Genomic DNA, 26,645 nt, shown 5'->3' on the forward strand with positions numbered 1-26,645 from the left:
TGATGAGAGCCAATGGCCCCCCTTTTGTTCCAATACTGTTATGACCATGTGAGGTACATAAACTGTCATGTGCTTGCCCAATGTTAGCTTACGTGCTTCTTGGATCAGGATCACTGTGGCTGCCACTGCTCTTAGGCATCCTGGCCATCCTCCACTTACTGAGTCCAATTGTTTAGAAAAGTACCCAACCGGCCTTTTCCAAGACCCCAATTTTTGAGTGAGCACCCCCAAGGCTAACTTTTGCCTTTCATGTACATACAGTTGAAAGTCCTTGGTTAGATCCGGCAGGCCCAGGGCAGGTGCTTCCTTGAGGGCCTGTTTTAATTCCCGAAACGCTTTATCTTCCCTGGGTCCCCACTTAAATCTCGGTTCCTTCACAACCTCATACATTGGTTTGGCTGTCAGCCCAAAGTCGGGGATCCACAGTCGACACCAGCCGATCATTCCTAGAAAAGATCTTAGTTCCTGGTTATTGCACATATGGCTTGTATGCGATTTACTCCCAAACGACGAACTCCCTGTGAAATCTCACATCCTAAATAGATGACCTTTTGTTTGACCAGCTGTGCCTTTTCTCTGGATACCCAGTATCCAGCCTGTCCCAGCATATTCAGTAATGCAATGGTTAATTTGAGGCAGAGACCCTGTTCTGTGGTACCCAGGAAAACATCATCCACATACTGCAACACCACATAAGAGAAAGGCGAATCTTTTACCTGGGTAGTCTTCCATTCCTCAAGTTCCTTGGCCAGCTGGTTACCGAATATGGTGGGCGAGGATTTAAATCCTTGGGGAAGCCTGGTCCATGTTAGTTGGTGCTTCCGTCCCGTGTCAGGGTTCTCCCACTCAAATGCGAAGATATTCCTGCTTTCAGGCGCCAGGGGTATGCAGAAGAAGGCATCCTTTAAATCGATTACTGTAAACCACTGAAATTTCTCAGAAACAGATGTTAACAATGTGTACGGATTTGCCACCACGGGATGTATATCTTTGGTGATAGAGTTGATTGCCCTTAGGTCCTGTACTAACCTATAATTGCCATTAGGCTTTTTGACCGGGAAGATAGGAGTGTTGAATTCAGATTCACACTCCTGCAAAATTCCTAAACCTAAAATTGAGTTATCATGGGGGCTATTCCCTTCCTAGCTTCCAAACTGATGGGGTATTGCCGTACCCTCACCGGTTGAGCCCCTTCTTTTAATTCCACTACCACTGGTACTGCCGCTTTTGATTTGCCTGGGGTCCCTGTTTCCCAAACCCATGGCACGACTGCTTGTTCAATTTCCTGTGGTATCTCTCCCTTCCCTACTTCTTTAATTACAAACAATTTTGCCAGGTTTTCCTCTGGTATTTCTAGTTTTACCCTACCCTTTTCAAAAATTATTCTTGCCTGCAATACTGAGAGCAAGTCTCTCCCGTGTAGAGACTCCGGGCTGTTTGGCATATACAGAAATTGATGATCAAATTCCCTTCCCCCAAATTTTATATCGAGTGGCCGCAGGAATTTTCTTTCTTCAACTTCCCCAGATACCCCAACAACCAATACTGTAGAGTCGCTTAGAGGTCCCTTTAATTTATTCATTGCCGAGTAACTAGCCTTCCCGCGAACGGATTCATTCCGTTTGCTCCATTGCCCGGGAAGCCTCCGCCCATCGGGGTTCCCTGATTAAGTGGGCATTCATTTTTCCAATGTCCCTGTCCCTTACAAAAGGCACACTGGTTAGGTCCTAACCTTCCGCGTCCCCCTGTACCCTGGTTCCCAAAGCCCCCGAAGCCTTTCCTCAATACAGCGCCACCTCTCCTTCAGGGACCTCCCCGGCCGCCGCGCCGGGCCCCACCGGCCCCGACGTCAACCCTGGCGACCCGAGCGGGACGAGCTCTGCCCGAGCGGGCGCTCCGGGAGCGGGGAGCTTCGGAGCGCTCCCCGAGTCTCCATTTAGGGGGACGAAGGCCCGGGCAGGCTTTCTGGCATCTGCCCGCCGCGGCCTGCGAGGCACCCCAGCCGCGCCGGCCTCGCGGACCGTTGCCTCCGCCGCCGGGCGGGGAGACGGCGGCCCGGCCGGCGATTGATCCCGCAGACAGCCGCCCGCCCGTGCGAGGTGACCGGAGGGAGAGGCCCGCGCCTCCCCCCCCCCCCGACGCCGCCGGCGCCCTTTCTCCTTCTCTGTAGAATCCATAATAGTGTCCAGCAACATCTGCAAATCATTCCAATCAGGATTCTGAGTTTTTATTACCATTTTCACAACCCGAGCCACTTTCTCAGGATTTTCCCTGTACGCCCCCGCCGATTGTTTCCATATTATTAAATCATTCGGTGAAAAAGGAACCTTTATCATCACCTTCCCTCCATCCGGTTCCACTACCCCTCGCAGCGGAGCCATCAACTGAGGCTGCGAAAAACCGCCTCCTTTCTCCAGCCTCCCTCTCCGAGTCCGCTCCGCAAGCGGCGTTCTCGGCTGATCAACCCAATCCTCCTGCTCTATCCCCTCCTCGGATGGGGAAGGAAGAGGGACCCTAGCCGTATTTACCGGGGGAGCCTCAGGAGGTGGAAGCGGCGGCGCACTCGGGGAGACCAACAAAGACACATCCTCCTCCGAGAACCGTATTTTACGCTCTTTACAACCAGGGCATTTATCACATTCTACTTTCATGGTTTTTAACACCAACAATCCACAAGCCTTTTGCCACTCAGGTTTTCCTTTCAGATAATAGAACAAATCCAATCCCATTTCTCAGTTTCCCGCAAGAAACTCATCATAAGACTCAATATTTCAGGGGTTATTGTACCATTCCGTGGCCACTGCATTCCCCCCGTTTCATATTCAGGCCACACATGATTACAATAATCAGTCAAGGTTTTCCTCCGCAATTCCTGCCCAAAATTACCTTCTTTCCAATGTGTTTTTTTTGTTTGTTTGTTTGTTTGTTTGGGGTTTTTTTGTTGTTTTTGTTTTTTGTTTTTTTTTTTTTTTTTTTTTGTTAACAGCCGAGAGGCGAATCCTCAGGAACATCATTGTCATTACAAGACAGAGCTCTGAAAGTTTAAAACGGCAGCATGCTGACACTTATACTTGCGCGCACTCACACACACACACACATACAAAACCAATATACGGCCGATTACCAATACCAAATACCAAACTTGCCTATACTCGTCGCCGCGAGTGGCAAGTGCTGGGTCTGCACAGCTTTCTACTTGCTGTGTCTTATGACCAGCGCCCAATACCAAATACCAAACTTGCCTATACTCGTCGCCGCGAGTGGCAAGTGCTGGATCTGCACAGCTTTCTACTTGCTGTGTCTTACGACCAGCGCCTAGGCTTCCAACCAACCAATCCTAATACTAACTTATTTCTATAAGGAATAAAGCACCTTCGGGCTTACCTCATGGTCGTCCGTCGGGCGCGGGGTCGGGCACGGGTTGATGTCTCCTCCAGGAATCACCTGGTGCCGGCTTGGAGTGGATCAGCACGTGAACCGCCCCAGCAACCCCCGGAGTCCCATCTGGGTCGCCAGAAAACTGTTGCCCGTAGTCAAGACACAAACCAACAGAGTCAGTTTATGCGGTGCTTTATTCAGGGCCCGGGAAACCTGAGGACTAGCGTCCCAAGTCAGGATTCCAAAGACCCTCACTTTTGGTTTAGCTTTTATACTCTTTACATTGTGAGGCTACGTGCAGAATTACATATGTTCAGGTCACAAACAACTACATAAATCATGTAGATAACAATAGACAAACATCTCTTATCTTTTCGTACAAAGTGTCAGTTTAACTCTTTCCACACGTTTCACATGCCCTACTGACCCCTTTGATCATGAATCACTGGAATTAGCACATTCCTTGCCGGTTCCCCCAAGACTTGTTCCCAGGGTTTGACTTTCCGGCCTGCCTGACCAGTTCAAATCTTAGCCTAACTACTTTGAAATCTCTATTTCTTTTTCTTTTTCCTACTTGTAATTTCTATTTACTTTCGCTACTTGCAACACTGCGGTTCTGAGGGGCGGCCCGGGCCAGTTCGGAGCCGGAGGGGGAGGTGTCCCTGGCAGTTTTCCTACAAAAACACCGAGCACTGACCTGGAACACATTCAGGCAGAGGAATAACCAGAACAACCCCGAGGCCTCCAGGCTCTGCCAAGCCGAACTCGGCACAGGAAGGAGCAGAATCATTTTGGGTCGGGAACGTGTTCATCTAAGAGCTCCCAAAGTCCCCAGTCCGATTCCCAACTGAAATCATTCCTACAGGAACCAGAGCTTGGAAGAGTAACGTGGCTGGGAGATGGGGCACTGTGGAGCAACAGGCATGGATGAGTAAATTCAAAAAAGCAGCATAGAACAGGTCTTGCACCCAGCCCATTTAGAAAACTTTTTTTTTTTTTTTTTTTTCAATTCCCGACTTTCCAATATTTTCAATTAAAAGAAAAATAAAAATTCAAATTCGTGCCCCATGTCAGGAGCCAATGATTCTGTCCCAGCTCAGCAGTTTGGGCAGACCAAAAACCAAAGGACAGAATCATTCTGTTAGCCCCCCGAGAGAAGGGAATCATAAAATCGTAGAATCATGGAATTGGCTGGGTTGGAAGGGACCTCAGAGCTCATCAAGTCCAACCCTTGATCCACTCCCCCCGTGGTTCCCAGCCCATGGCACTCAGTGCCACATCCAGGCTCTTTGGAAAGATCTCCAGACACGGAGAATCCACTACTTCCCTGGGCAGCCCATTCCAATGCCTGAGCACCCGCTCCAGAAAGAAATTCTTTCTCATCTCCAACCTAAACCTCCCCTGGCACAACTTGAGACCATGATGAGAAGGGGAGCAAAGACTGGAGACTTCAAGCTGGACATTAAAAACCTGGGAGCGGACTGACTAGAAGAGGGCACTGAGCTAAGGGCTGGAGCAGAAAACTGTTCCTGTGTGTCACTCTCTGCCCATCCCGCACTCGATGGCGGCAGGGACAGGTGCCTGAGGGCCCCTGCGGCAGGGCCGGCTCAGGAGAGGGCTCCAGGGCTCTGCCCAGCACCCGATGGATGTGGATTCTGAAGAACAGGGGCAGCGGGGGGTAAAGGAGCGCAGGGGAACAGCAGCCAAGCAGGGAGCGGGCGGGAGAGAGGAGGGGCGGGGGTCTGCCTGAGCTTGAGAGAGTCTGGGCAGGGCTGGGAGGGAATGGAGCCCTCTGTGTGCCGCCCCTCTCAGAGCCTGGCAGCTCCTCCTGACCCGCGGCCTCCCGCTCCGGCTCCTCCCGCTCCCACCGGGACGAGACCGATCGCCAATCTGTGTAAATCCAGTTTAAAACCTAAGAAATGGCACAAGGCTCCCCGTGGGGAGCTGAGTGATGCTGTGGAAGGCCCTGGGCAGGGAGCTCTGGCTCAGCCAGGATGCTCCCGGAGCCCCTCAAGCCCTGGGGGTCCCAGTGCCACCTCCCTGCCTGGCCGTGGCTGTGCAGAGAAATCCTTCCCCGGTGACACTGCCGAGCAGAGGGCAGCCCGGGGCAGGCAGTGTGCTTGGGCTGTGTCTCCTGGCTGGGCTCAGCCTTTGGGGCTCCTTGGTTTGGATTCTTGTCCTCCCAGCTCATGTCCTCAGCTGACACCGAAGCCTTTCAGCCCTTGGCTTTCTCCCCAGCCCAGCCCTCCATCTGCTTCTGTCGCCCTTTTAATCCTTCCCTCATCCCCTTTTTGCCCTCTGGTAGCCCAGCTATGGGGTGTGTTGGTCAATGCTCCCCTTCCCTTTCCTCTTCTAGGCCTGGTTTAGAGAGGAAATCTGATTTTCTGGGGGTTTTATCCTCTTTATGACTGGGTCTGCACCATGAATGGCTGGCATGAGATAGTCCAGGGCAGCACTGAGCCAAGCCAGATGGATCCCATGGCTCTGATCTGCTCTCCCTTTCTCTCCCCATCAGGGCTTTCTCCTTGGGCATTCTGAGGTGGCCTCAACTCTGGCAAGGACAGAGAGGGCCTGGAGGTGGCTGTCCCTGAGCCCTCCTGTCCTTGCCTTTCTCTCCTCTGCTGCTGCTCACTGGCTCCCAAACAGGGACATCCAAATGGTCCCCTGTGCTCTGTGTTGGGGCCACCCTGTGCCCAAGCCCTGTGCCCAGGTGGGGGCCATGGCTGAGGGTTCTGTGCTCTTCATCCCCGTGTTCAAACACAACATTTGTATTTGTTACTGAGCAAAGCAACGCCAACACCTCCCAATTTCCCTCCTTCCAGAGGTTGCTTTGGTGATGCCAGAGCTGCTTCTGCTGTTTGTGGCCCTGGCACAGGTTGGGCTCAGCACTGCTGGAGTGGGACACGATGGGGGGGAGAGCTCCCTGCTCCATGTCCCATCCCCTTCCTCCTTCCCATCCCTCCACACGCTCCACGGGAGATGCCGTGGGTGAACTCTGATCCCCCCAAGCCCTGCCTGGACCCGAGGGCTCCCGGGTGGCCTCTCCCTTGACTCCATCAGCCTTTTGTTGAGTCCCAGAGCCCCCATGGGCATCTCTGCACAGCCTGCAGCCCCCAGAGTCACCCGTGTCCCCTGGAAATGTACACAGCACCCAGAGCCCATCCTGGCTCAGCACACCAGCTTGGAAGAGAAGGTGCAGCCACCCAGAAGACAGATGGAGACAGGATTCAATAGGGAGGTAGAAGAGAGGGAGAGGAGGGGGTTTCCCCTGCTTGGGAGAGATCAGGATCACGTTCACAGGAGTCATCATCGTATCTCTGTGTCTTTGGTTCTGCCAGAAGTCTGGACACCTTTCCCTTGGATCTTGGAGAGGTATCTGCTGTCCAATGCTGTGACATTGAGGAGGAACAGGTTGGTGTTACTGTGCAGGAAGGGAGGAGGATGCAGAAATGCCATGTTCTTAGTTCAGGCTGGATATTCCGGGTTCTGGTTTATCAGGCATTTCTGTGCTTTCTGGCATCCCAGGCAAGGAGAGGGTTCCCTGTGCAGGCAGTCAGCCTGGGGACTGCAGAATCCCAGACTGGTTCAGCTTGGAAAGGTCCTCAAAGACCCTCTGGTCCCAGCCCATCTGCATGGGAAGGGACACTTCCCACTGGACCAGGCTGCTCCTTACTCAATCCAGCCTGGGCTTGGACACTTCCAGGGATTATTTGGGCAATGGAGGAGACTTTGGATCAAAGAGGCATCACCCCAGCAGGGAAGGAGTCTCAGTGTCTCAGTAGAAAACAATGGAAAGACCCTTTTTCCTTTGGCTACCCGTGACTTTCTGGTGTCACCTCGAGATCCTTCCAGGGTCCCCAGAAGCTGTCCCTTGGGTGGCAGGGTGCTTCATCCCACGCCTGCTGCCCTCCCACAAGGGGTACCTGTGAGGGACCCCCTTCCCCGGGCTCTCCTGGCTGTGGAGGCCAGGGCATGGCAGGGAATGGGGAGACATCATCCACAGCTGGAGAGATTTACCAGAAGAGCTGCTTCTCCTGGTGATTCCTCTGCTGGTTCTGCTCTACTCTCCTGCTCCACTCTTCCCGACGCATGTGGTAGGTCTCCAAGAGTTTCAGGGTGTAGTTTGCTCTCACAGAAAAGTTTCTGCAAGAGGAAGGGAAAGATCTGAGCCACCTTCTGGTGAGACCTTCCTGCCTCCCCTTGCCTTCATCTTGGAGGCAGCTTGGGGCTGCCTGGATCAGGCTCTAAGGCAGGTCACGGGAAAGCAGAGATGCCATACTCAGACCCAGAGCTCAGGAGTTCCAGTCCTTTATGTCTTGGGCAGGTTTTGCTGTCCAGGTTTCCCAGGCTGAGCTTGGTTTGTCCGACCAGCCCCTGCTGCCTCTCCATCCAGGCTCTCTGCAGGTAGGAAGCAGCCCCCTCCTCTTCCCCAGTTGGTGGCAGAGACGAGTGTGGCCAAAGCTCTGTCCATGTGTCTTGAGACCACCCAGCCTGCATCAGAATCAGAGTCATGGCGTCAGTGTCAGGTTGGAAGGGATCTCGAGAATCACCTGGTCCAACCCCTCTAATATTATTGTTTATCTGAGATGAAACTTTCCACTCACTCCCCCTGCCCCGTTTTGGGATGGGGAGGAGGAATCCACCTAAAACCTCCTGGGTCAGGACAAGGGCTCTGAGGGCTCCACTCCCCAATTATGGTCACAGGCAAACCAGACTCAACCTGGGAATAAATCAGTTTAATTGACCACTAAAAGGGCAGAGAGAAAACACAAACCAGAGCTTAAATTCTTCCCCCTCCCTTCTTCCCCAGCCCCAAGTCCTTTGTTCTGGGTACCTCCAGCTCCTGCCCAGCACACAGGGGACAGGCAGTGGGGTTCACAGCCCCGAGCTCACAGGTTGTTCTCTGCTGCTCCTTCCTCCTCAGGGAGAAGGATTCCTCACAGGCTTCCCCTGCTCCACCGCGGGGTCCCTGCCAGGGCACAAAGTCCTCCAGGAACCCCTCCAACGGGAGTCCCTCCCTGAGCACAGCTCCTCAGGAGCAAACTGCTCCAGCACGGGGGGCCCACGGAGCCAGGGCCTGCTTGGGGAACAGTCCCCTCCATGGCTGCAGGGACACAACATCTGCTCCCTCATCTTCCACAGGCTGCAGCTCCACAGCTGCTCCAGCGGGATCCTTCCCGGGCGGCAGCTCCACAACCCCTGCACCTCCCTGGGCCTTCAGGGGCTGCTCCAGGGGCTCCTCCATGGCTGCAGGGGACAGGGCTGCCCTCTGACCTCTCCTTTCATGGAGAGAGAAATCTCTTCAGGCACCTTCTCCCTCTCCTTCCTCACCGCCCTTGGCCTCTCTGCTCTCCGCCATTGCTCTGCTCTGCTCCTCTTCTCTCTCACCTTCCCCTCTCCTCTGCCTGCTCTCACCCACCCTGTATCTATCTCCCCTTTTTGGCTCTGATAATCCCAGAGCCCAAAATCTTTTTGTTCCCTGCTGGCCTGAGGCAGGTCCCAGCCCCTTGGAGCAGGCAGAGCCATTCCCACAGCTTCCATGAGCCCCCCCTGGGGAGGGGACCCCTTCCCTGCTACCAAAACCGGCACCGCATCGACCCAGAACATTCCTCACCTCTGCCAATCATATTCAAGAACTGGTTTTAAAATCAACATTCAGAACTAAAATTTCAACAACTTATTCCACATGAAAAAAAAGCCACACCAAACAACCCCCCCCCAAAAAAAACCCCAACAAAATTAGCATTGCAATAATAAAGGAGAACAGATAATTTACAATTCACCCCTCATCCCATCACCACACCCGTAACAACCAGAATTCCCCATAAATAATTCTAGCATCCTTCAGTCCGTGTTTTGCCCCTTCCCTCCTGGTTCGGGCTCCACGTGGGGCACCAATGATTCTGTCCCAGCTCAGCAGTTTGGGCAGACCAAAAACCAAAGGACAGAATCATTCTGTTAGCCCCCCGAGAGAAGGGAATCATAAAATCATAGAATCATGGAATTGGCTGGGTTGGAAGGGACCTCAGAGCTCATCAAGTCCAACCCTTGATCCACTCCCCCCGTGGTTCCCAGCCCATGGCACTCAGTGCCACATCCAGGCTCTTTGGAAAGATCTCCAGACACGGAGAATCCACTACTTCCCTGGGCAGCCCATTCCAATGCCTGAGCACCCTCTCCAGAAAGAAATTCTTTCTCATCTCCAACCTAAACCTCCCCTGGCACAACTTGAGACCATGATGAGAAGGGGAGCAAAGACTGGAGACTTCAAGCTGGACATTAAAAACCTGGGAGCGGACTGACTAGAAGAGGGCACTGAGCTAAGGGCTGGAGCAGAAAACTGTCCCTGTGTGTCACTCTCTGCCCATCCCGCACTCGATGGCGGCAGGGACAGGTGCCTGAGGGCCCCTGCGGCAGGGCCGGCTCAGGAGAGGGCTCCAGGGCTCTGCCCAGCACCCGATGGATGTGGATTCTGAAGAACAGGGGCAGCGGGGGGTAAAGGAGCGCAGGGGAACAGCAGCCAAGCAGGGAGCGGGCGGGAGAGAGGAGGGGCGGGGGTCTGCCTGAGCTTGAGAGAGTCTGGGCAGGGCTGGGAGGGAATGGAGCCCTCTGTGTGCCGCCCCTCTCAGAGCCTGGCAGCTCCTCCTGACCCGCGGCCTCCCGCTCAAACCCTGGCAGGGATTCACTTCTCTGTGCCCCGAGTGCAGGTAATTAATTGGAACAATTGTAATAGGAAAATAACACAATTACTTTTAAAACAAGAAAAAAAAATTAGCTGCCAATAATTACTTTAGCTCATCAATGAACAATTAAAAAAGCAAATGGGATTCTTTTAAAATTTTATGTTCCTGACATTCTAAGTCAATGTTACACAGCTGGGAAGTGTAGAGCTCCAGTCCATACACTGTCAGCAGAAAAACAACGAGATTTTAAAGTTTAGTTTTCTCTGGCTGTACCCTTAGGATTCCCATAGCAGTGGAGCTACATCTGATTTGTTAAAAACATGACAATGTTTTGTTGTTATTGTTGTTTTCTGGTTTCTTCTTGGGAACCAGCAGCTCCTCTGCTCACCGACTGCCCATGTGTGCCCGAGCACTGATTTCTGTGCTCATGGAAAAGTTGTGTTCGGGGCAGAGCTGGGAAGGAGCCCACCAAACCCAAGTGCTCTGGTAGAGGCAGAAATGTCTGATTCTCTGGTCCCTGACCACAACCAGACCTGGCTAAGAGGTGTTTTTAGGATCAGGCCTCTGAAGGTGCTGTCTGGAGGGTGAATGAGTTTCCATCAGATTGCACCATGTTTCCCAGGACCCTCAGCACTTTCATGTCCAAATGCACTTGTGGAGAAGAAAAGCACTGCAGGAACTGTTCTAGGAGGAGGATATTGATGATTTATTTAATGAAGTCACCACTAACTCAAGGCTTGAATCCACACTTCGACCTTCTTTTTCCTAGAAACATGAAAGAGTAAGAAATGTAAATCAGTGCTGTTTGGGAATAAGCAGTTTGGAAAAAAAAACCCAACCCTAAAAGTGGCAACTCCTGTTCTGTTACATCAACTCAATACAAAACTGAGCATCGGTGACTGCATCCAGCTTGCTGTGAGACTTGCCAATGACTGCTGGAGCATTTATTTCCTCCCACTCGTATCCTTAGGTGGACCCAAGCTTCCAGAAGAGCTGGGTGAGGACTCCTGGAGCAGGGTGGCTGTCACTCTGCCATGCTGGCCCAGGTCACAGCACTCAGGAGCACCAGGCAGGAGGCTCACGGAGCACAAGGAACTCTGAAACCACCTCCTCTGGTTTGCCTCCCCACTGTCCCTCGAGGGACAAACCTCAACAGGAACTGCCAGGGCCCATCTTGTTCTCCTCCATCTGCCCCATTTTCACTGAGCTTAAAGGGGTGGGGGGAGGCAGCGGGGGACACAACACCCTGCAGAGCTTTGACTCCTCTGCTCCCTTGTCAGATGCCAGAGACACTGGGGGGTACTTGTATGGATCTCATTTCCCTAGGAAAAAGATGGTTCAAAACCCATAATGCTGCTTTGTTTGTTTCTCTAGCCTGGACAGAAAGGAGGAGAAATGCAAATGCTTAAAGAGCCAATTTTTTTGGGAAAACATACTTAAAGAAATGCATCCTATAATTACAGACCAGTCAGGGTGGGAAGGGACCTCTGGGGGTCGTCAGGCCCAAACCCCCAGCCCAAGCAGGGCACCTCAGCACCAGGTCCAGATGGCTTCTCCTCAGCCCCACAGATGGAGCCTCCACAACCTCTCTGGGCAGCCTGTGCCAGTGCTTGGCCACCTCACAGGAAAAATGTATTTCCTGGTGCTCAGCTGGAAATCGGTGATTACAGAGGCACAAAGCATGTTTCTGAAAAACTGTTCCACATATCAGCTTCACTCATGTTTTCCAGAAATTATTAAATGTATTTTGAGTTTAAGTGCCTCCCCCCAGTGAAGTGATTTTCCTTCTGACTCTCTTCAGCCTTTGAGTAAATGCTGCTACCTACTGCTACACCACTGTTACACCACTGCCTTTGGTACTCTCAGGCAGAGCTACACAAAGCAACAGCCATTATGCCAATGAAAATAAAGAACAGGACATACTTACAGCTCTGTAATCCAAGAACATTCTTTTGAATGCCAGGAAGTCAGTAAAAGTGAGAAGTATATCAAATAAATCACCTGTCATCTCATCTTTGTGCTGTCTACAGAGAGAAGTTGGAGAATTAGAAAACTGGGGGGTAAATCAAATCTTACATTAAAATGGGAGGAGGTCAAAAGGACAAGATCAGAATTTAAACAAGAACATTATTATGGGTCTTTTGTAAAACAAAACATTACCCAAACATTAGCTTGCAGTATTCCCAATCCAAGTATTTTTAACATATTGTATTTATCTAAATTTAAAACCTCAGAGTATCACACCAGTCTGCAGACACTGATCTGTAAGTAGAAGCACCATTCCCTGGCATTTATCTCTTTATTTATCCTGAGCACTGGAACATCTGGACAGTCCCCTGAAAGGTGGGAGAGGGTGAGGAGGGGCACAGGATGCTCACATGGACCCTAAAGGGGAGGCTGCTGACATCCCATAGGATTTTCAGGGTTGGAAGGGACACCTCCCACTAGGATCAGGGTGCTCAGAGCCCTGTCCAGCCTGGCCTTAGAAACGTCCAGGGAAGTCCAGTTCTTGGCACAGGACTTCTGACAAGAAGTCAAAGGCTCTGTGACCCCACATCAGTGGATTTCAGCACAGCTTTCTTCACAGGCAGGGGCTGGGTTTTTCCTTTTTATGATTTAATTCTTACCAGAAGGAACTTTGGCTTAAAGAGTTTATCATGTAAGCATACTGGGTGCATTCACAGTAACCTCCCAATGTTTTGTTCAAACAAACAAACAAATCAATTATTGTAAGATATTCAGCTCCCAATGAGACTTGAGTTTCTTATTCAAGGGGAAAACCAGAAAACCAGGGACTGTTCAAAAGTGACCCCTCCCTAGAGCTGGTTAAGCTGAAGTGACCAAGTGAAAAAGCCCAAGACCAAGCAAACTTTTCTCTGAATGCTTTCTACAAAAACTACAACACAGACATTACATCACATGGCTGTTTCAGAGCATCAGGGCACTTCAGTGTCCAACACAGAGCCTGAAAGTGATAAATGAGACTCAACCTGGGAAGGGTCTGCTTCCAAGTGACACTGATGGAGAAAAGCCTTCAGTGGTCACACTCTGATTTCTCTTCCTGCCCCCTAACCCAAATCTATTTCAGCCTGACACTTCAGAAATTGAGTAGCACAACATGCTGAAGGCAAGGAACTTGCATGCAGGAACACTTGTTTCTTATGAATTAAACAGGAACCTCTCTGCCTGAAGGCAGAATGGTCAAAGCTGAGTTGTAATCTAGACAGAGGTCATTGAGAAGTCCATAACCTGCCCTGCCCAGAGGCACAGCAGAGACTTACTGCAGTGACATGGTGAAAGCTGTCATATTAAAACCAGGAATCCGAGCAAGCAGTTTGTCTTCAATGTATTTCTCTACCAAAGAGATCTGAAAACAAAACCCAAAGCACCTCAGCATCACAAGAGGTTTCAGGAGCAGGTTTAAAACCAGCACATCTTCCTCCCACTGACACCTTCCTGACCCATTATTACCCAGTTGGGGTCATCCAAATGGGCACACAACTGCAGAGTCCTCAGCCAGCCAATGCTCATCCAGTTAGTCAACATTTTTTGCTGGGAATACTGGTGAGAACAAATCCTCTGGACAAGTTTTCAGGTGAAACAAAGAAAAAGGAACCCAGAGCTCCAGAAAAAAACCCTTTCTTGCTCACAGATCATGTAGAAGACAGCAGGCAGCATGGTGGCTCTGCTCCATGTAATCCCAGTATTTAATAAAGGGAGGAATGCAGGACCTCATGTTTGCCTTAAGAAAACCAAAGAGCAACACATACAAAGAAGAGGGAAAAGTTTCTTACATATTCATTAAAAACAGAAGTATAGATGAGCTTGTTTTCTTCTGAGTCCTCAAACTCCTGGTAGTGCTTCTCCATAAAAGTCCTCTGTATTAACTGGAAATCACTCTCTGGGCCACAACCAAAATGCATCATCCAGTTAGGAGCTCAGTCATTCTTTCTGTAACACAAACCCCATTCACTGCTTCTCCCCTCCCTCCCAGAACCACAGGGCCCAGCACACGTGCAGGGTCAGTCCCAGCAGCACCAGTTCTGACCCAGCTGTGGGGAGGCTGCAGGTGGAGCCAGGGCAGCAGCACCACAGATGGTGCTTGGACAGAGTTTTGTGTTCAGAATGGAACAAGATGAACATCCCACCCCTGCCAAGGTCTGCAATTGCTTCTTGCAGCTTTCATTTGCACTCAGTGTTAGCACAAAGTCCCCCTGCTTTACACTTCCTGAACAAGGCTGTTTATTCTGAACCCCTTTTTGTTCAGGCTATAAAGTCAGCAAAACATCTGGATTGTTTCATTGAAGTGAAACAATACAAAACCTCTTCCCTACAAGAATTCAATATGCATTTCTGTCAATCTCCTGCTCCACCTCACATGAGAAGTCCTCATCCCCAACCAGTCCCAGAAAACACTGATTTCTACATGAGATTTCCAGGTGTCTTTATCACTGATGTGTGCAGTGCAGGCAGCAGTGCAAAGAATAATTCTGAAGACCCAAAAGCACACAGAGGACTCGTGTGTGTGTTGTTACTGTGCTGAGTGATGGGAACAAAGGCAGGAGAGCTGTCAGGAGTGTCCCAGCTCAGCACTTTGGGCAGACCAAAAACCAAAGGGCAGAATTATTCTGTTACCCCCCTGAGAGAAGGGAAGATAAAAAGGGGAGCAAAGACTGGAGACTTCAAGCTGGAAATTAAAAAACCTGGAAGCAGACTGACTAGAAGAGGGCACTGAGCTAAGGGCTAAAGCAGAAAAATGTCCCTGTCTGTCCATCTCCTGCTCCAGCTCCTCCTGCTCACACCCGGACACTGGGGCAGGCAGGGAATGTTTTAACTCTGTGCCTGCTCAGGGAAGGGCAGTTTGGGATGTGCTCAGTACCCATCTTGTCATCTCTAACTGCTTGCAGAGCTTACCCATGATAATATCCTCCAGACACCCAACAACTGCATCAAACTCTGCATCAGAAGGGGAGGAGCTGAAAGCAAAGAAAGATGGAGCTGCATAAATGGGTATTTCAACCACAGCAGAAATTAAAGTAAAAATTAAACAAGTGTTAGCAAAAGCTTAAGCATGAATAATCCTGGTAAGTACAAGTTAACTGAATAATTTCCTCCTTCCAACCTCCAGAATAATCCACAGCACTGTTCAGACTGCTTGATGGGATTTTCATCAGGGCTCTACTGCCTTTTCCCCACATAGGTTCCTATTGATGTTGTTTTACTGCATGACTGTTAAGGTAATTCCAGACCTGGTGCAGAAGGATGCACAGGCTGTAATCAGAACAGCCAATTAAGCACTTTCCAACTCACAAATCCCAGCTGCTACCACAAGCTTTCCTTCTGCTCTCTTCCTTGTGTAACTTGCTGTGATCACACAACTCCAGACACTTGAGAATATTCTGAAAGACCTGGGCTTGAGAAACCTCTTAAAACTCAGTATATACACAAGTAGCATAGAACTGAAGAAAGTTAAATGCTTTTCTTATGCCAGAAAAAATCCTATAATCTAAAAATGAATGGTATAATCTCCTAAGGCAGTTTTGTTATGAGCAAACACTAAGCACCATCACAGGTCTGAAGCCATCCAGGGAAGAAACCTTTGGGCCCCCTCAGTTCTTCAGGACTCTGGATCCCTCTGCTAAATCCACTCCTGTGCAGCTTGTGCAGACTCATCAGATGCTCCACAGCAGCTCCTTGGCCTTCACAGAGCTCAGCATTAGAGGGGATGAGCTCCTTCCATACATCCAGCAGATGGAAGGCTGATCTCACACAAGGGAAACCATTCACACAGGACATTTGTCTTTAAGCAAAACGTCAGCTTTGGTCAGCAAAAGCAACATTTAAATTAAATCAAAATGTCTATTTCTCTTTCAAATTACTCCTAGTAAACAGAGCAGAATACTCAATTTTTAAAAAGTCACTAAAGGTTATTTTGCTACTGAATAACAGTGCAGTGAAATGAATCCAGTCACAGCTTCACTGAGAGTTTGGCTGTAAGGAGCCACAGGACTCATTCTGATCATGAAAAGTGAAAAGATCCTCGACTTGAAAAGGCATCTGATCACCAGGAGACGTTCTGGCAACATTTCTGACTTGGGAAGCCTTGGGAGACAGCAAAGCTGAGGCGACTGGAAAAGTGTTTTTCCAGCAGAGGGCAGGACAGCACCAGGAGAGGAGCTGGCAGAACCAGCACTCCATACCCTGAGCATCCCATTCCCGACTTGAGGAATCAGGGCTCAGCATTTGCCTTTCCCATGCCAGGACAGGCAGCTTCACCAGGGATAACTTCTGCTTCCCCCCCACCCCCTCCAAAACTGTTGGGTTCAGAGCTTATTTTAACAGCAACAGAAACTTTAAGTCTTAATTCCAACTCCAGTGGAAGCTTGTGAGACAAAGGAAGGAGTTTTCTGTGCTGAAGCAGCAGCCATGTCCTCACACAACACACCCACATCCACACCCCTGAGAAACAAACTCCCAAACCTTGTGATTTCAGCATTTATCACCTCATTTATCACCCTGGACCAGCCTTAGGGACAGGGCAGCTTGTGATGCACTGAGAGAATTCAGTCTCTGAACTAGAGCAGCAGAGGCACAGGCACACATCCCCTTCTGCCAGGAGCTTCAGGAAAAGAGGAGGTCAGCAGATGGGGGGCCAAGCACTGGCCTAATACCTACCAGGGGAAAATTTGGTTGAGGTCACCTGTAGAAGGTCTCCCATGTCTCAAAGGAGCACCTTCACACAGAGCCTCTGCTTAGAATCTATAATATAAGACAATATATGCACTTGAAAAGGAGAAATTTTTAATTTAGAGTTAAACCCCCAGTTTTCAGCCTTACAGGGTTTATTTTGATCACTCAGTCAGGGCTATCTGGTACTACCCTCACTGCACTCTGACTTCACCCAGATTCTGGTGTTATCCCCTCCTGGAGCTTTGTATCCTGGGCAAATTTTTTTCTCCCAAGAGGCAGAATCTGCTGCTCAGTGTGGTATAAACTGGGTATTTATATTTTTATTAAGCTATGTTTTAACTAGCAGTAGCTTACTGAGAATCTGACACTGGATGGAGCATACTCACGTGGCTGCAATGAAGATTTCCTCATCAGAAGTCTCCATCACTCCTGCCCAAGCTCCTGGACTGGAGGCCACCCCTTGTGTTGCTGCTGGGAGTGCTTACTCCTTCCTCAGGGACAAAACACTGGGGAATAACATGGGACTTGGCATTAATGGGAATTCCACGGTTAAATTACCCTGAACTTCCACAAGCTTTAAGGTTTAGATCAAAGAATTTCAAAAAAATCCAGTTCTTCCAAACCGACCCCTGGTTCTTTTCCCTCCTGACTCTCCAGTCCCTTTCTCCCCCTCCTCAGAGGAAAGGCTCCAAGCTGCTCACCCCGCACTCACTCACTCAGTCAGGCCCTGCAGAGGGGCAGGAGGTCACCTTTGGATCTTTTCTCCCGAACCCCTGGCACTGATGCTTGTCCAGACCCCAGCACACAAAGGCAGCCGAGAGGCAGCTGCCTCCGCAGCCCGGAGAGCTCCGAGGCACCGGGCAGCGCTCCGTGGGCCAGCGCAGCTTCCCTGCCCGGGCCTGCTCCGTGTCCCGGCCCAGCCCTCGGTTCCGGACCCCTCAGAGGGGCTCCAGGGATGAGCCCCGACCTCCCTCCCCTCCCTCTGCAGCCCCGGGGAGAGCCGAGCTCCCAGCCCTGGCCCTGTCCCCCGGGCCCCGGCCCGCCTCATCCCCTCCCCGCAGGGCCCCGCCGCTGCCCTCCCCTTCCCGCTCCACGAGGCGCTCACGGACCCCGCCCGTGTCACGGCCCCCTCCCCCCGACACCGAGAACGGACCGGGGGCCCGGTCCTGCCCGGCACCGACCGCCCCTCAGGGCCGCCCCGGTACCGCTCACGACTCCGGTACCGCTAACATCTCCCCTCACACCCCGGTACCGCTCACACCCCGGTACCGCTCACAGCCCCGTACCGCTCACACCCCGGTACCGCTCATACCTCGGTACCGCTCACACCCCGGTACCGCTAACATCCCCCCTCACACCCAGGTACCGCTCACAACCCGGTACCGCTTAGACCTCGGTACCGCTCACATCCCCCCTCACACCCCGGTACCGCTCACGACTCCGGTACCACTAACATCCCCGCTCACACCCCGGTACCGCTCACACCCCGGTACCGCTCACATCCCCCCTCACACCTCGGTCCCGCTCAGAGCCCCCTCAGGCGCTGCCGTCACCGGGGAAACGGCTCCTTCCGCCCCGCCCACTGCCCCCGGAGAGCGGAACGGCCGAGGAGGGACCGCCCACACTCAGAAGGACCAATGGGAGCGCAGAGAAGTACCCGCCCACACTCAGAAGGACCAATGGGAGCGCAGGGGCGGGGCCGCGGGCTGAGGCGCGGTGCTGCCCCGGGGCCCGGGGTTGGGTTCCGGCTCGGTTCCGTCAGAGCCGCTCCCGGGAAGCCGATCCAAAGAACGGGCACGGGGCGTGCGCGCTGCTCCTGCCCCACCGGGTTTTCCCCTCGCGGAACGAGGTCCCGAGGGCTGCAGAACAGCGAAGGCCGCAGGAGCGCAGCGCCCGCCTGACGGGCGCGTCCCGGGGGTGACCCCCGCGGGAAGCTGCGCTCCAGGGGGTGACAGAACCGCAAAGCCCCGCCCGGGGCCGGGCTCCCCTCTGCCTCAGAGCCGGCGCCTTCCGGGGACGGCTCTTCCCTTCCACACGCTGCCTGCACCGCCCCCTGGTGCCGAAACGGTTGTGACCCCATCTCCTGCCGGCGGTGGCAGAACCGGAGCACAACAAAGAGCCCTCCGGAGGTGTTTGTGGGGGAACGGACCGGGCTACGGTTCAGTGCCCCCTCTGAGGGGCTCCGGAGCCACGGCCTCCCCGGCCCAGACACAGCCTTGGGGGCAGCCGAGGAGAGAGGGAGGCCCCGGCCCGGGCAGGGAGGATCCAGCTTTACAGAGATGCTCGTTCCCCCCCTTCCTCCCCCGTGGGTCTCGGCAGGAAGCCCGTGGGATTGTCCAGCCCGTGGGAGAGGAACGGGACAGGGCTCTGCAGCACAGCTCTCTCCTCCAGAACCTTTGCCTTCCTCTGCCCAGCACCAGCTGCACGGAAGACTCTGGGGCAAAACTTCCCAAAGCGTTTACATCTTTCCAACAAACACCAGAGGCACTCAGCCCCGTGTCCACACAGGCAGGGAGGCACTTGGGTCACCTCTGGTTCAGGGGACAGCAGGCACCTGGAAGCCTCTGTGGACCTGGCCTGAAGAGCTAAATCTCATCCAGCAGTGGACACAGATCAGGCACTTCTGAAAGTTTTACCTCAGTTAATCCTGGCCAGGGAAAGAAAGCAAAGCCCTGAAGTTCCTGGAATCTGTTAAGGCAGAGTTCAAAATGGTTCTGTCCCACCTCGTCCCCAATGTGTCTCCTGCCATGAGGCACCAAGCCCCATCCCTGCATCTGGAAACGTTTCAAACCTCCAGGGATTCTGAACTTGAGGGATCCTGGGGCAGTGCTGGTGTTCAGCTCTGCTCACTCAGCAGCCAGCAGGAAGGGCTCAGCCCTGACTGGCAACCTGGGTCACAGCAAAGCAGGGGGAAGGAGAGGCAGGAGGAAATGAGGTTCCCCTGGCAGAGGTTTGCCAGCCCAAAACAGGCATCCAAGGGGGAAGAGAATTCTCATTTCAGCAAAGAGACTCTAACCAGCTCTCCACTGGTGGATCCAGTCTGTATTTGGGAAAAAGTCTGCAAGATGATGGACAGAACTTCCCTAATTCACAGACTGCACTCCAGAGGTTGAATGCAGACATTTACCCCCCTTTGTTTTGTTTAAATAAAATCTCTGGGTGGGATGTAAGTCAGCAGCCTTGAGTTAGCAAAGGCAGAAGGTGAAAGGAGCTGCTGGAGAGCTTGGTTTGGTGATCTGTGTGCAGGAGGCTCTGCTCCTGGTTAGGTCAGTAGGAAACAGGAGTGGTCAGCAGGGAGAAGCAGCCTCAGCACAATTCAGATAATCAAGGATTTTAACAATCAGATGTATCACAGCATGAGAAGACTCAACAAGAACTGCTGCTGAGTCACCACCAAGAAGTGGGATGGTTTGGGTGCAAGCTGTGTGTGATTTAGTAAAGTATAATGTAAAACAGCAACCTGAACAAGTCTTGGAAGGGACCAAGTCATATCCTCAGTTGGTGCAAAATAAGAATAACTCCACTGATTCTTGTGCTGCTTCACTGACACCAGCTGGGAACCCTGATTCCTTGTAGAAACCCAGTAAACCAGCCAAAAGCTGCCTGCTGAAATGCTTTGTAACAAATGTACATCACAAATGTGGAATTAAACTGGAGCATACATTTCCCCTCCATGATTGCTACCAAAAACATGAAGTGTGGCCCCAAACCTGCTTGGCAAAAAAGGTGCATTTTAAAAGTTACAGAGTTACCTGCTATCCAAATAACATTTCTTTAAATAACCTGGCCCAAAATTCTCCTCCAATCTAAGATAGCTCAATAGTTCCAAAGTGAATAAAACTTTCAAAACCTAAAAAAGATGTTCAATGATACCTTAAAAAAATACCCAGAGTATCAAATTAATTCCAGTCCAGCTTTATAATTAGTTAAGAATACCTGCTGAAAATTATATTCTCACAAAAAAAAAGTGTGGGTACTGAAGTTAAAAGCATTGGAAATATTTACTTGAAAATACCACCCATCTTTTAACATTAAAAAACAAATCAGGACATTCTTTGGAATCACCAAGGTATTAAAACACGTGAGTGTCTCTGCAGTCTCCACAGGGTCTTTTCCCACCCACCTGTGCACATTCCATCTGGGAGCAGCTGAACATCCACTGCTGGAGAACACAGAGTCTGACCAGCAGGAGCTACAGGAAAACACCAGCATCCTCTTTTCAGCACTGGCTGCTGCCAAAACCAGACTTTGGAGCACAAGACAGAAGGGCCCTGGTTTGGGAGATATTTCCATTTTTTCAGTACCTGGGACAGGTGAGAAAGGGGAAGAGAGAGAGAGAGAGAGAGAGGGGGAGACCCTGCTGTGCCCCTGCCTGCAGGACCCTGCAGCACCCTGACCTCCAGCTCCTTCCTGCTGGAACCAGCTCCTGTTGCTGCCAACTGGGAAGAGCTCCTGAAGGATTCCATTCCTGGGATAAACACATTCCAGGTTAGCATGGAACCCGGCCGTGGCTGTGGTTCTGTGTGCATAAGGTTGGTTAGAGATGCTTTCCCCTCTCAGTGTTGGTTGGAGTTCAGTGAAAACAAATCTGGGGTGGTTCTCCCCGTGTGTCATGAAATGTGAGAGATCTGTCTGACCCGGGTCTGGATTTCCTGTCGGCACAAAGGGCAGGTCTCCAGTTGCAAGGCACATTTCATGCACAGGTCACTGGAAGAAAAGAAAAAGCAGTTAAAACTTTCATGAACTGTACGAAAAAAAAAAAAGAAAAAAAAATGCAAGCACTAAGCAGTTTGTTTATTCTGCTAGAGACATGGTCAAGAAAGGCTCTGTGCAGAGATTAGGAACTGCAAGGGCTGCAGATCCCCAGGCTTTGGGAGGAGCAGCCCCAGGAAGAGCAACTGACAGACCCAAAAGTGTGATTGCTGTCAGGGATCTTATCACTTTATTGACCTGGAGAACAGCAGTGCCTGGTGTGAAGCTTTCTCCACTTCTTGCTGAGGCACACTGGGCACATCTCCTTCCACCTTTGCACCACCCAAGCAAGAAGACTGCTTCCACAAGCACTCTGAAACCACCAAGGGACTGGACCTCACTGGATTAATTTCACAGGAAGCTCTTTAAACAGAGGAAAGTGTAATTATGGTATTAACCATCCTCCTGTCCTGCTGCCTAAAAGATCCTGTTTGATCTTTTAGATTTGTGGCTTGACCCAGTCCACTGGTTGAACATTTGATGAGTACTTGATTATGTAATGAATTCTCTGCTCTCCTCACATAACTTGGATTTCACAGCACCAGGAGTAAGAAGGTAAAACTTTTGATATGAGGGAATTAAAGTTTGGTAGCCACAGTACTTCTCCAATGCCAAACACCCACACAATGAGAAACTGAACCTGCTCATGGCTGGGGTGAGGGGAATAATGGAACCACTGTACTTAACCCACCCCTCAAGGGAGGTTTCCCTGCCTTGATGCTGGGGACTCAACCTGGACAGGCAGGGATTGCATCTGGTCTCACCTAAGCTGAATGCCCAACGCCCCTTTTCCCGTTCCCTGGCTTTCTTTGGGGTTGCTTTTGAGGTTTTACCTGTGCCCACAGGGCCTGAGCTCTGTGTCTGCCAGCTCATCACAGCAGAGGCTGCAGCAGTTCTCCCGGATGCTCACTTGTTTCAGCAGTGCCAGGCGCCTGTGTCTGCAGGGAGAGACAGAGGAGTCTGGCTCAGAACAAAGGCTCAGGACCTGCATCAGGACCTGCAGCACTGCCCTGTGCTGCTCAGCACCACTGCTGATAAAAATCAATCACAGCTTCCCACAAAAAAGGCTTTACACACCCAGGGATGTTCAGAACATCTTCAGTTCCCTGTTCTGGTCTGCCAGGGAGGGACAAAGTGGGTGTTAGATTACAATTCTTCCAGCTCCCACAGCTGAACACTTCAAAATGAAAATTGTTCTTTAGTATCTATGGGCTTTTAAGAGCTAAGAAGAAAAACAACTGCACAAACCCATGTGTCAACAAAATGCAGAAACCCTAAATTCTGTAACACACAGAATAGAAATGGAAAAGAAAATCAACGACTTGGTATGCCACCTGCCACAAGGGAGAGGAAATGGATAAAAATCCCCCAGTTTGATGGACCAGGACATTTCCTGTTTGGAATACAGACACTACCAATCAGAACTGCAATGGCAGGGTGACAGCTCTGGCCCAGTCTGTGCCCCACACACCATGCATGAAATTCAGCACAACTCTGCATGGATTCATGTCAAGTCTTGAAGGGGGGGATAATAAGGGTCCAACTCAGGCCCTGGCCTTTTTTTCCCTTTCACTTTTAAGTTCATAACTATCTTTTTATTAAGGACTGGCTTCTGGTCTCCCAACACTGCAGAATGATCTCTGTGTACAGTGTCCAACCTTGAATGGAGCCTCTTGGTGCCCTTGCATAGCAAACAGCCTCTGCCTCCAGTCAGGCATCACCACAAAACCAGTTTCCTCCCAGTTTCTCTCTGCACCTTTTGGCAAAATCAGGTAACAGTTCTAACTGGTAGTGCTTAATTATTGCAAGAGAAGTGCCAGAGTGATAGCACTAACAATGACATCTGATCATCAGCTAAAAACTACAAAAAAAAAAACCAACCCTCACCTAGAGCACAACACACATGAGACAGAAGAACACTCAGTTTGAAAAGGGGACTGACCAGGAATGACAATTAACATCATCTTAAAGAGTTCAGTCAGAACTTCTCACTGAAAGCTCCTGCAGTCACAACCAGGTGTAAATTACTCCAGCTGCCTGGGACTACCCAGTGCAAGTAGCATCTGATTTCCTGTGCATAAACACAAAAGCCTCAAACTTTGCCCTGTGTGACTCAGAGTAAGGTATTTTTTTTGTTTATTCTTAAACACTGAGACACTTAAAGTACCTCAAGTACACTTGGCCAGGCAGCTGGATAATTCAGACCCAGCCTCTGAGTTTTATTATAGCCACCTGCAACAAATTCCCCCCACTTAATCAGAAGGAGCAAAAGATGATTCCAGCCACACTGAGCACTGCTCAAGGACAATCTTCAGACAAAGCTACAAATCTGGGGTACAGCTGCATGACACACTGTGCAGTGTTACTGACAGTGTTCCAGTAAATTATTTTGTTACCAGTGACCTAGATCAGAAAAGCTTTTGCTTTTTGTTCCTGCAAGGACTTTGTACTTTTTAAGTACAGGAAAAATGTTTCTGTTTGGCTTGATTTAGGTGAGAAAACAATTTAAATTTGTATAACCTTTGTCAGTACTATCATTTACAAATAGGGAAATTTTCATCTGGGTCAGAAAAGAAGGACAGCTTGAAGTCTTACAATCACTCAGTACCTCCACACTGTCAACATCAATAATTAGATCAATTTTAAATACAACATTTTTTTTTTAATTAGGACTATGCTTCCTTGACCAGCCTAATCATTCTTGGATGGCAGAAAGCAATTATACTAGAAACAGTTTCTTGTGCAGTGCTATAGTATGCTGTATTTTAACTTAGTTTAATATTACAAAAAAAAAGAAAAATTAACTGAATGGATTTTGGCTGTTTCTCTCCTGCCCTGCTCATTAGGTTCCCCTGGAGCAGACAGTCTGCTCCTTTTCTGAAGAGCCCTATGGATGAGTGACCCCATAAAAAACAACTTTGCAACTCAGAAGTGAAGCATTTTATTTCTCTGTGTGCAAACACACTCAAACCAGACAGGAGGATTACCTGGGCAAAATGATTTTCTCTTCTGCTGTCAGAAAGGCATAATCATTAAAGGTACTGAACTTCATTGGTGGTGGGTACTTGAAAGGTTTTGCCCCAAAGTTGAACTCACATTGTTGGTAGGACATGAAACTAGCTGCAGCAAAAAAACCAGACCTGCAATATGATGAACAGCAGACATGTCAGTGACTTCAACAACAGTAAAGCTTTCCAGACATGTGACTGCTATGGCCAGACAAATCCACCCTGAGACAGAAAGTTCCTTCAATAGAAACATTCAGTGGGAGAACAACCTGTAACACACCCTCTTTCAGCTGCACATACTTTCCTTGTTTAGTTCTCACATTCTGAATTGACTGTTAGGGTTTATCAGGATTTACTAGTGAGTAATTTACTATTGATAAAGGCTGCCTACTCTACAACTAGGATTAGTCACAGATACACACACCTGAACAGCCCAGAACCTGATCCTCTGACACTGAGGAACTGTGCTGCTGGTTTTTAAAGCTGTGAAGAGTAAATACCAACTGCAAGGGACATCTCCATGTCCACCCCTCCTCTGCTTCCTTTGAGCAGGCACAAATCTGAGGAACTTGAGATGTTTGGGCTGTGTGGGACCCATGAGGCAAGGTCTGAGCTCTCCTAGCACAGCACCTGCCAGCTCCTCCTTACCCTGGCAGGATGACCTTGGGACTGGTGTCACAGCCACACAGACACCTTGGAAGAATACCACAAATATCACCTCTTTCCATTTTATTTACTGAAGGGGCTCAAGTTGAGCAACACCCTCAGTCCCAACCAAGTAACACAATCTGGTGAGCATCCAGGTCACACCCTCCAGGTGACACCTCTCCAGGGGCAGAGCAGAGCACTGCAAGCTGAAGAGACCAAGGTACCCTGCAGCTCTTTGAACTGCTCTTTGCTTGCATCTGCAACTTTCTTTAAGAAAACACAAATTAAATTCTTAGCACAGTAACATTAATTTACAAATCACTGTAACATTTTATTAAGCTGTATAAGAAGCTTCTTTTGCAATTATCACACCTGTTTATCTTCCCAGAAGTAAAAGACTGATTTTTTTTCCATGAGAATGAGAGGAGTGAGCCATGTTAATTTTAACAGATTTGGAAAAATAAGCCTAACACCTTTCTGCACTGCTACCAAGAGATGTGCTCCCCTGCTACTACAGAAACTGTGCCCAGTGAATAGCAGCAATTAACAGGCAGTCTGCAGCAGTTACAGGACTGAGGGTTGACTTTTTAAAACATAAAATTCCTCAAGCACTAATAGAAATGTGTTCCCTTTGCCACAGACTCATTCTGTTCAATGCTGTGCTGGTCTGACAGCAGAAAACATCAAGCTGAACCTAGCCTTACACCCTGAAAACCATCTATAAAATTATATCCTTCTCACTGATTTCTAAGCAGCTTTCAATTGGGAAACCTGCCTAACGATGGCTTCAGGGAAGCAAAAGGGAATTTACATCTCAAATGGGAAATACTTTATAGGATTAAAACAGGTACCCCCACAGGTCACTGTCCTTCCAAATGAGCACATACTTACACAGCAGATGAAAATACTTGCTTCTCAGCAGGAAGTTGGTTTCCATTTAAATAGAAGATCATTTGCTTTTCTTGCAAGTCTAGTAGAAATCCTATTGTGTCTCCTTACACACAAAACAAAGATAAATATATTTAACTTCTCTTAGATGCCACCAGCTGATACAGTTATTGCTTTAAGTATCACAAATCTCACTATGAGTTGTCTCTCTTAAAAGGAACTGTTTGCAACAGCATAAAAGGAAGAAATATTGATAAAGACAGCAACAAAGAAATAAGAAAACCAGGACAAAATAGTAAAAAAACCCTGTATTTTATTCTGCCAAAGTATTAAAACTACATAATTGTAGTATTGCAGAATATTTGACTAAGTCAGGAAAAAGCTTCACTATTTTGCATCATTAGGACACATAGTTGCTAAATTCTGTTCTGATATGCTTATGCTATTTATTTGTCCTAAATGTTCAATTTAGCCATCCTTGGGAGAAATTTTTAATGTAAGAGAAGGTGGCACAGTTCACACAAGCCTGGCATGCCCGAGATGAAGGACAGAGCTTTGCTGCCCAAGCAGTTATCCAAAAATTTAAAGCAAGCAAGAC

The 26,645-nt window shown here is 49.8% G+C and overlaps 2 protein-coding genes across 7 annotated transcripts in view; both read right to left on the bottom strand.

Annotated features, from left to right (window-relative positions):
• Positions 1–10,213: 10,213 nt before the first annotated feature.
• On the bottom strand, positions 10,214–18,698 carry ARL2BP (ADP ribosylation factor like GTPase 2 binding protein). 6 transcript variants are annotated; one of them, XM_030458053.1, is made up of 8 exons: positions 18,264–18,397; positions 17,138–17,257; positions 16,565–16,732; positions 14,976–15,037; positions 13,856–13,962; positions 13,343–13,428; positions 11,989–12,085; positions 10,214–10,826 (listed from the first exon to the last, which is right to left on the bottom strand). In XM_030458053.1, the coding sequence occupies exons 3-8, from the start codon at positions 16,567–16,569 to the stop codon at positions 10,746–10,748; spliced, it is 438 nt and encodes a 145-aa protein (XP_030313913.1). In that variant the 5' UTR covers positions 16,570–16,732; positions 17,138–17,257; positions 18,264–18,397; the 3' UTR covers positions 10,214–10,745. The 6 variants fall into 6 exon arrangements, with proteins under 6 accessions (XP_030313913.1, XP_030313910.1, XP_030313909.1 ...); XM_030458050.1 differs by lacking the exons at positions 16,565–16,732; positions 18,264–18,397 and adding an exon at positions 18,409–18,698; XM_030458049.1 differs by lacking the exon at positions 16,565–16,732 and having other exon boundaries at positions 18,266–18,397.
• Positions 18,699–20,654: 1,956 nt separating this feature from the next.
• Positions 20,655–26,645, bottom strand: part of RSPRY1 (ring finger and SPRY domain containing 1) — a 35,366-nt gene continuing 29,375 nt past the window's right edge. The window contains exons 13-16 of the mRNA XM_030458043.1: positions 26,051–26,153; positions 24,491–24,643; positions 22,337–22,441; positions 20,655–21,458 (exon numbers count right to left, since the gene is read on the bottom strand). Coding sequence (XP_030313903.1) covers positions 21,362–21,458; positions 22,337–22,441; positions 24,491–24,643; positions 26,051–26,153 — 458 coding nt within the window. The 3' untranslated portion in view covers positions 20,655–21,361. The remainder of the gene's footprint in view (positions 21,459–22,336; positions 22,442–24,490; positions 24,644–26,050; positions 26,154–26,645) is intronic.

Source organism: Calypte anna, chromosome 11 (genome assembly GCF_003957555.1).
Source record: "Calypte anna isolate BGI_N300 chromosome 11, bCalAnn1_v1.p, whole genome shotgun sequence".
Taxonomy (NCBI): domain Eukaryota; kingdom Metazoa; phylum Chordata; class Aves; order Apodiformes; family Trochilidae; genus Calypte; species Calypte anna.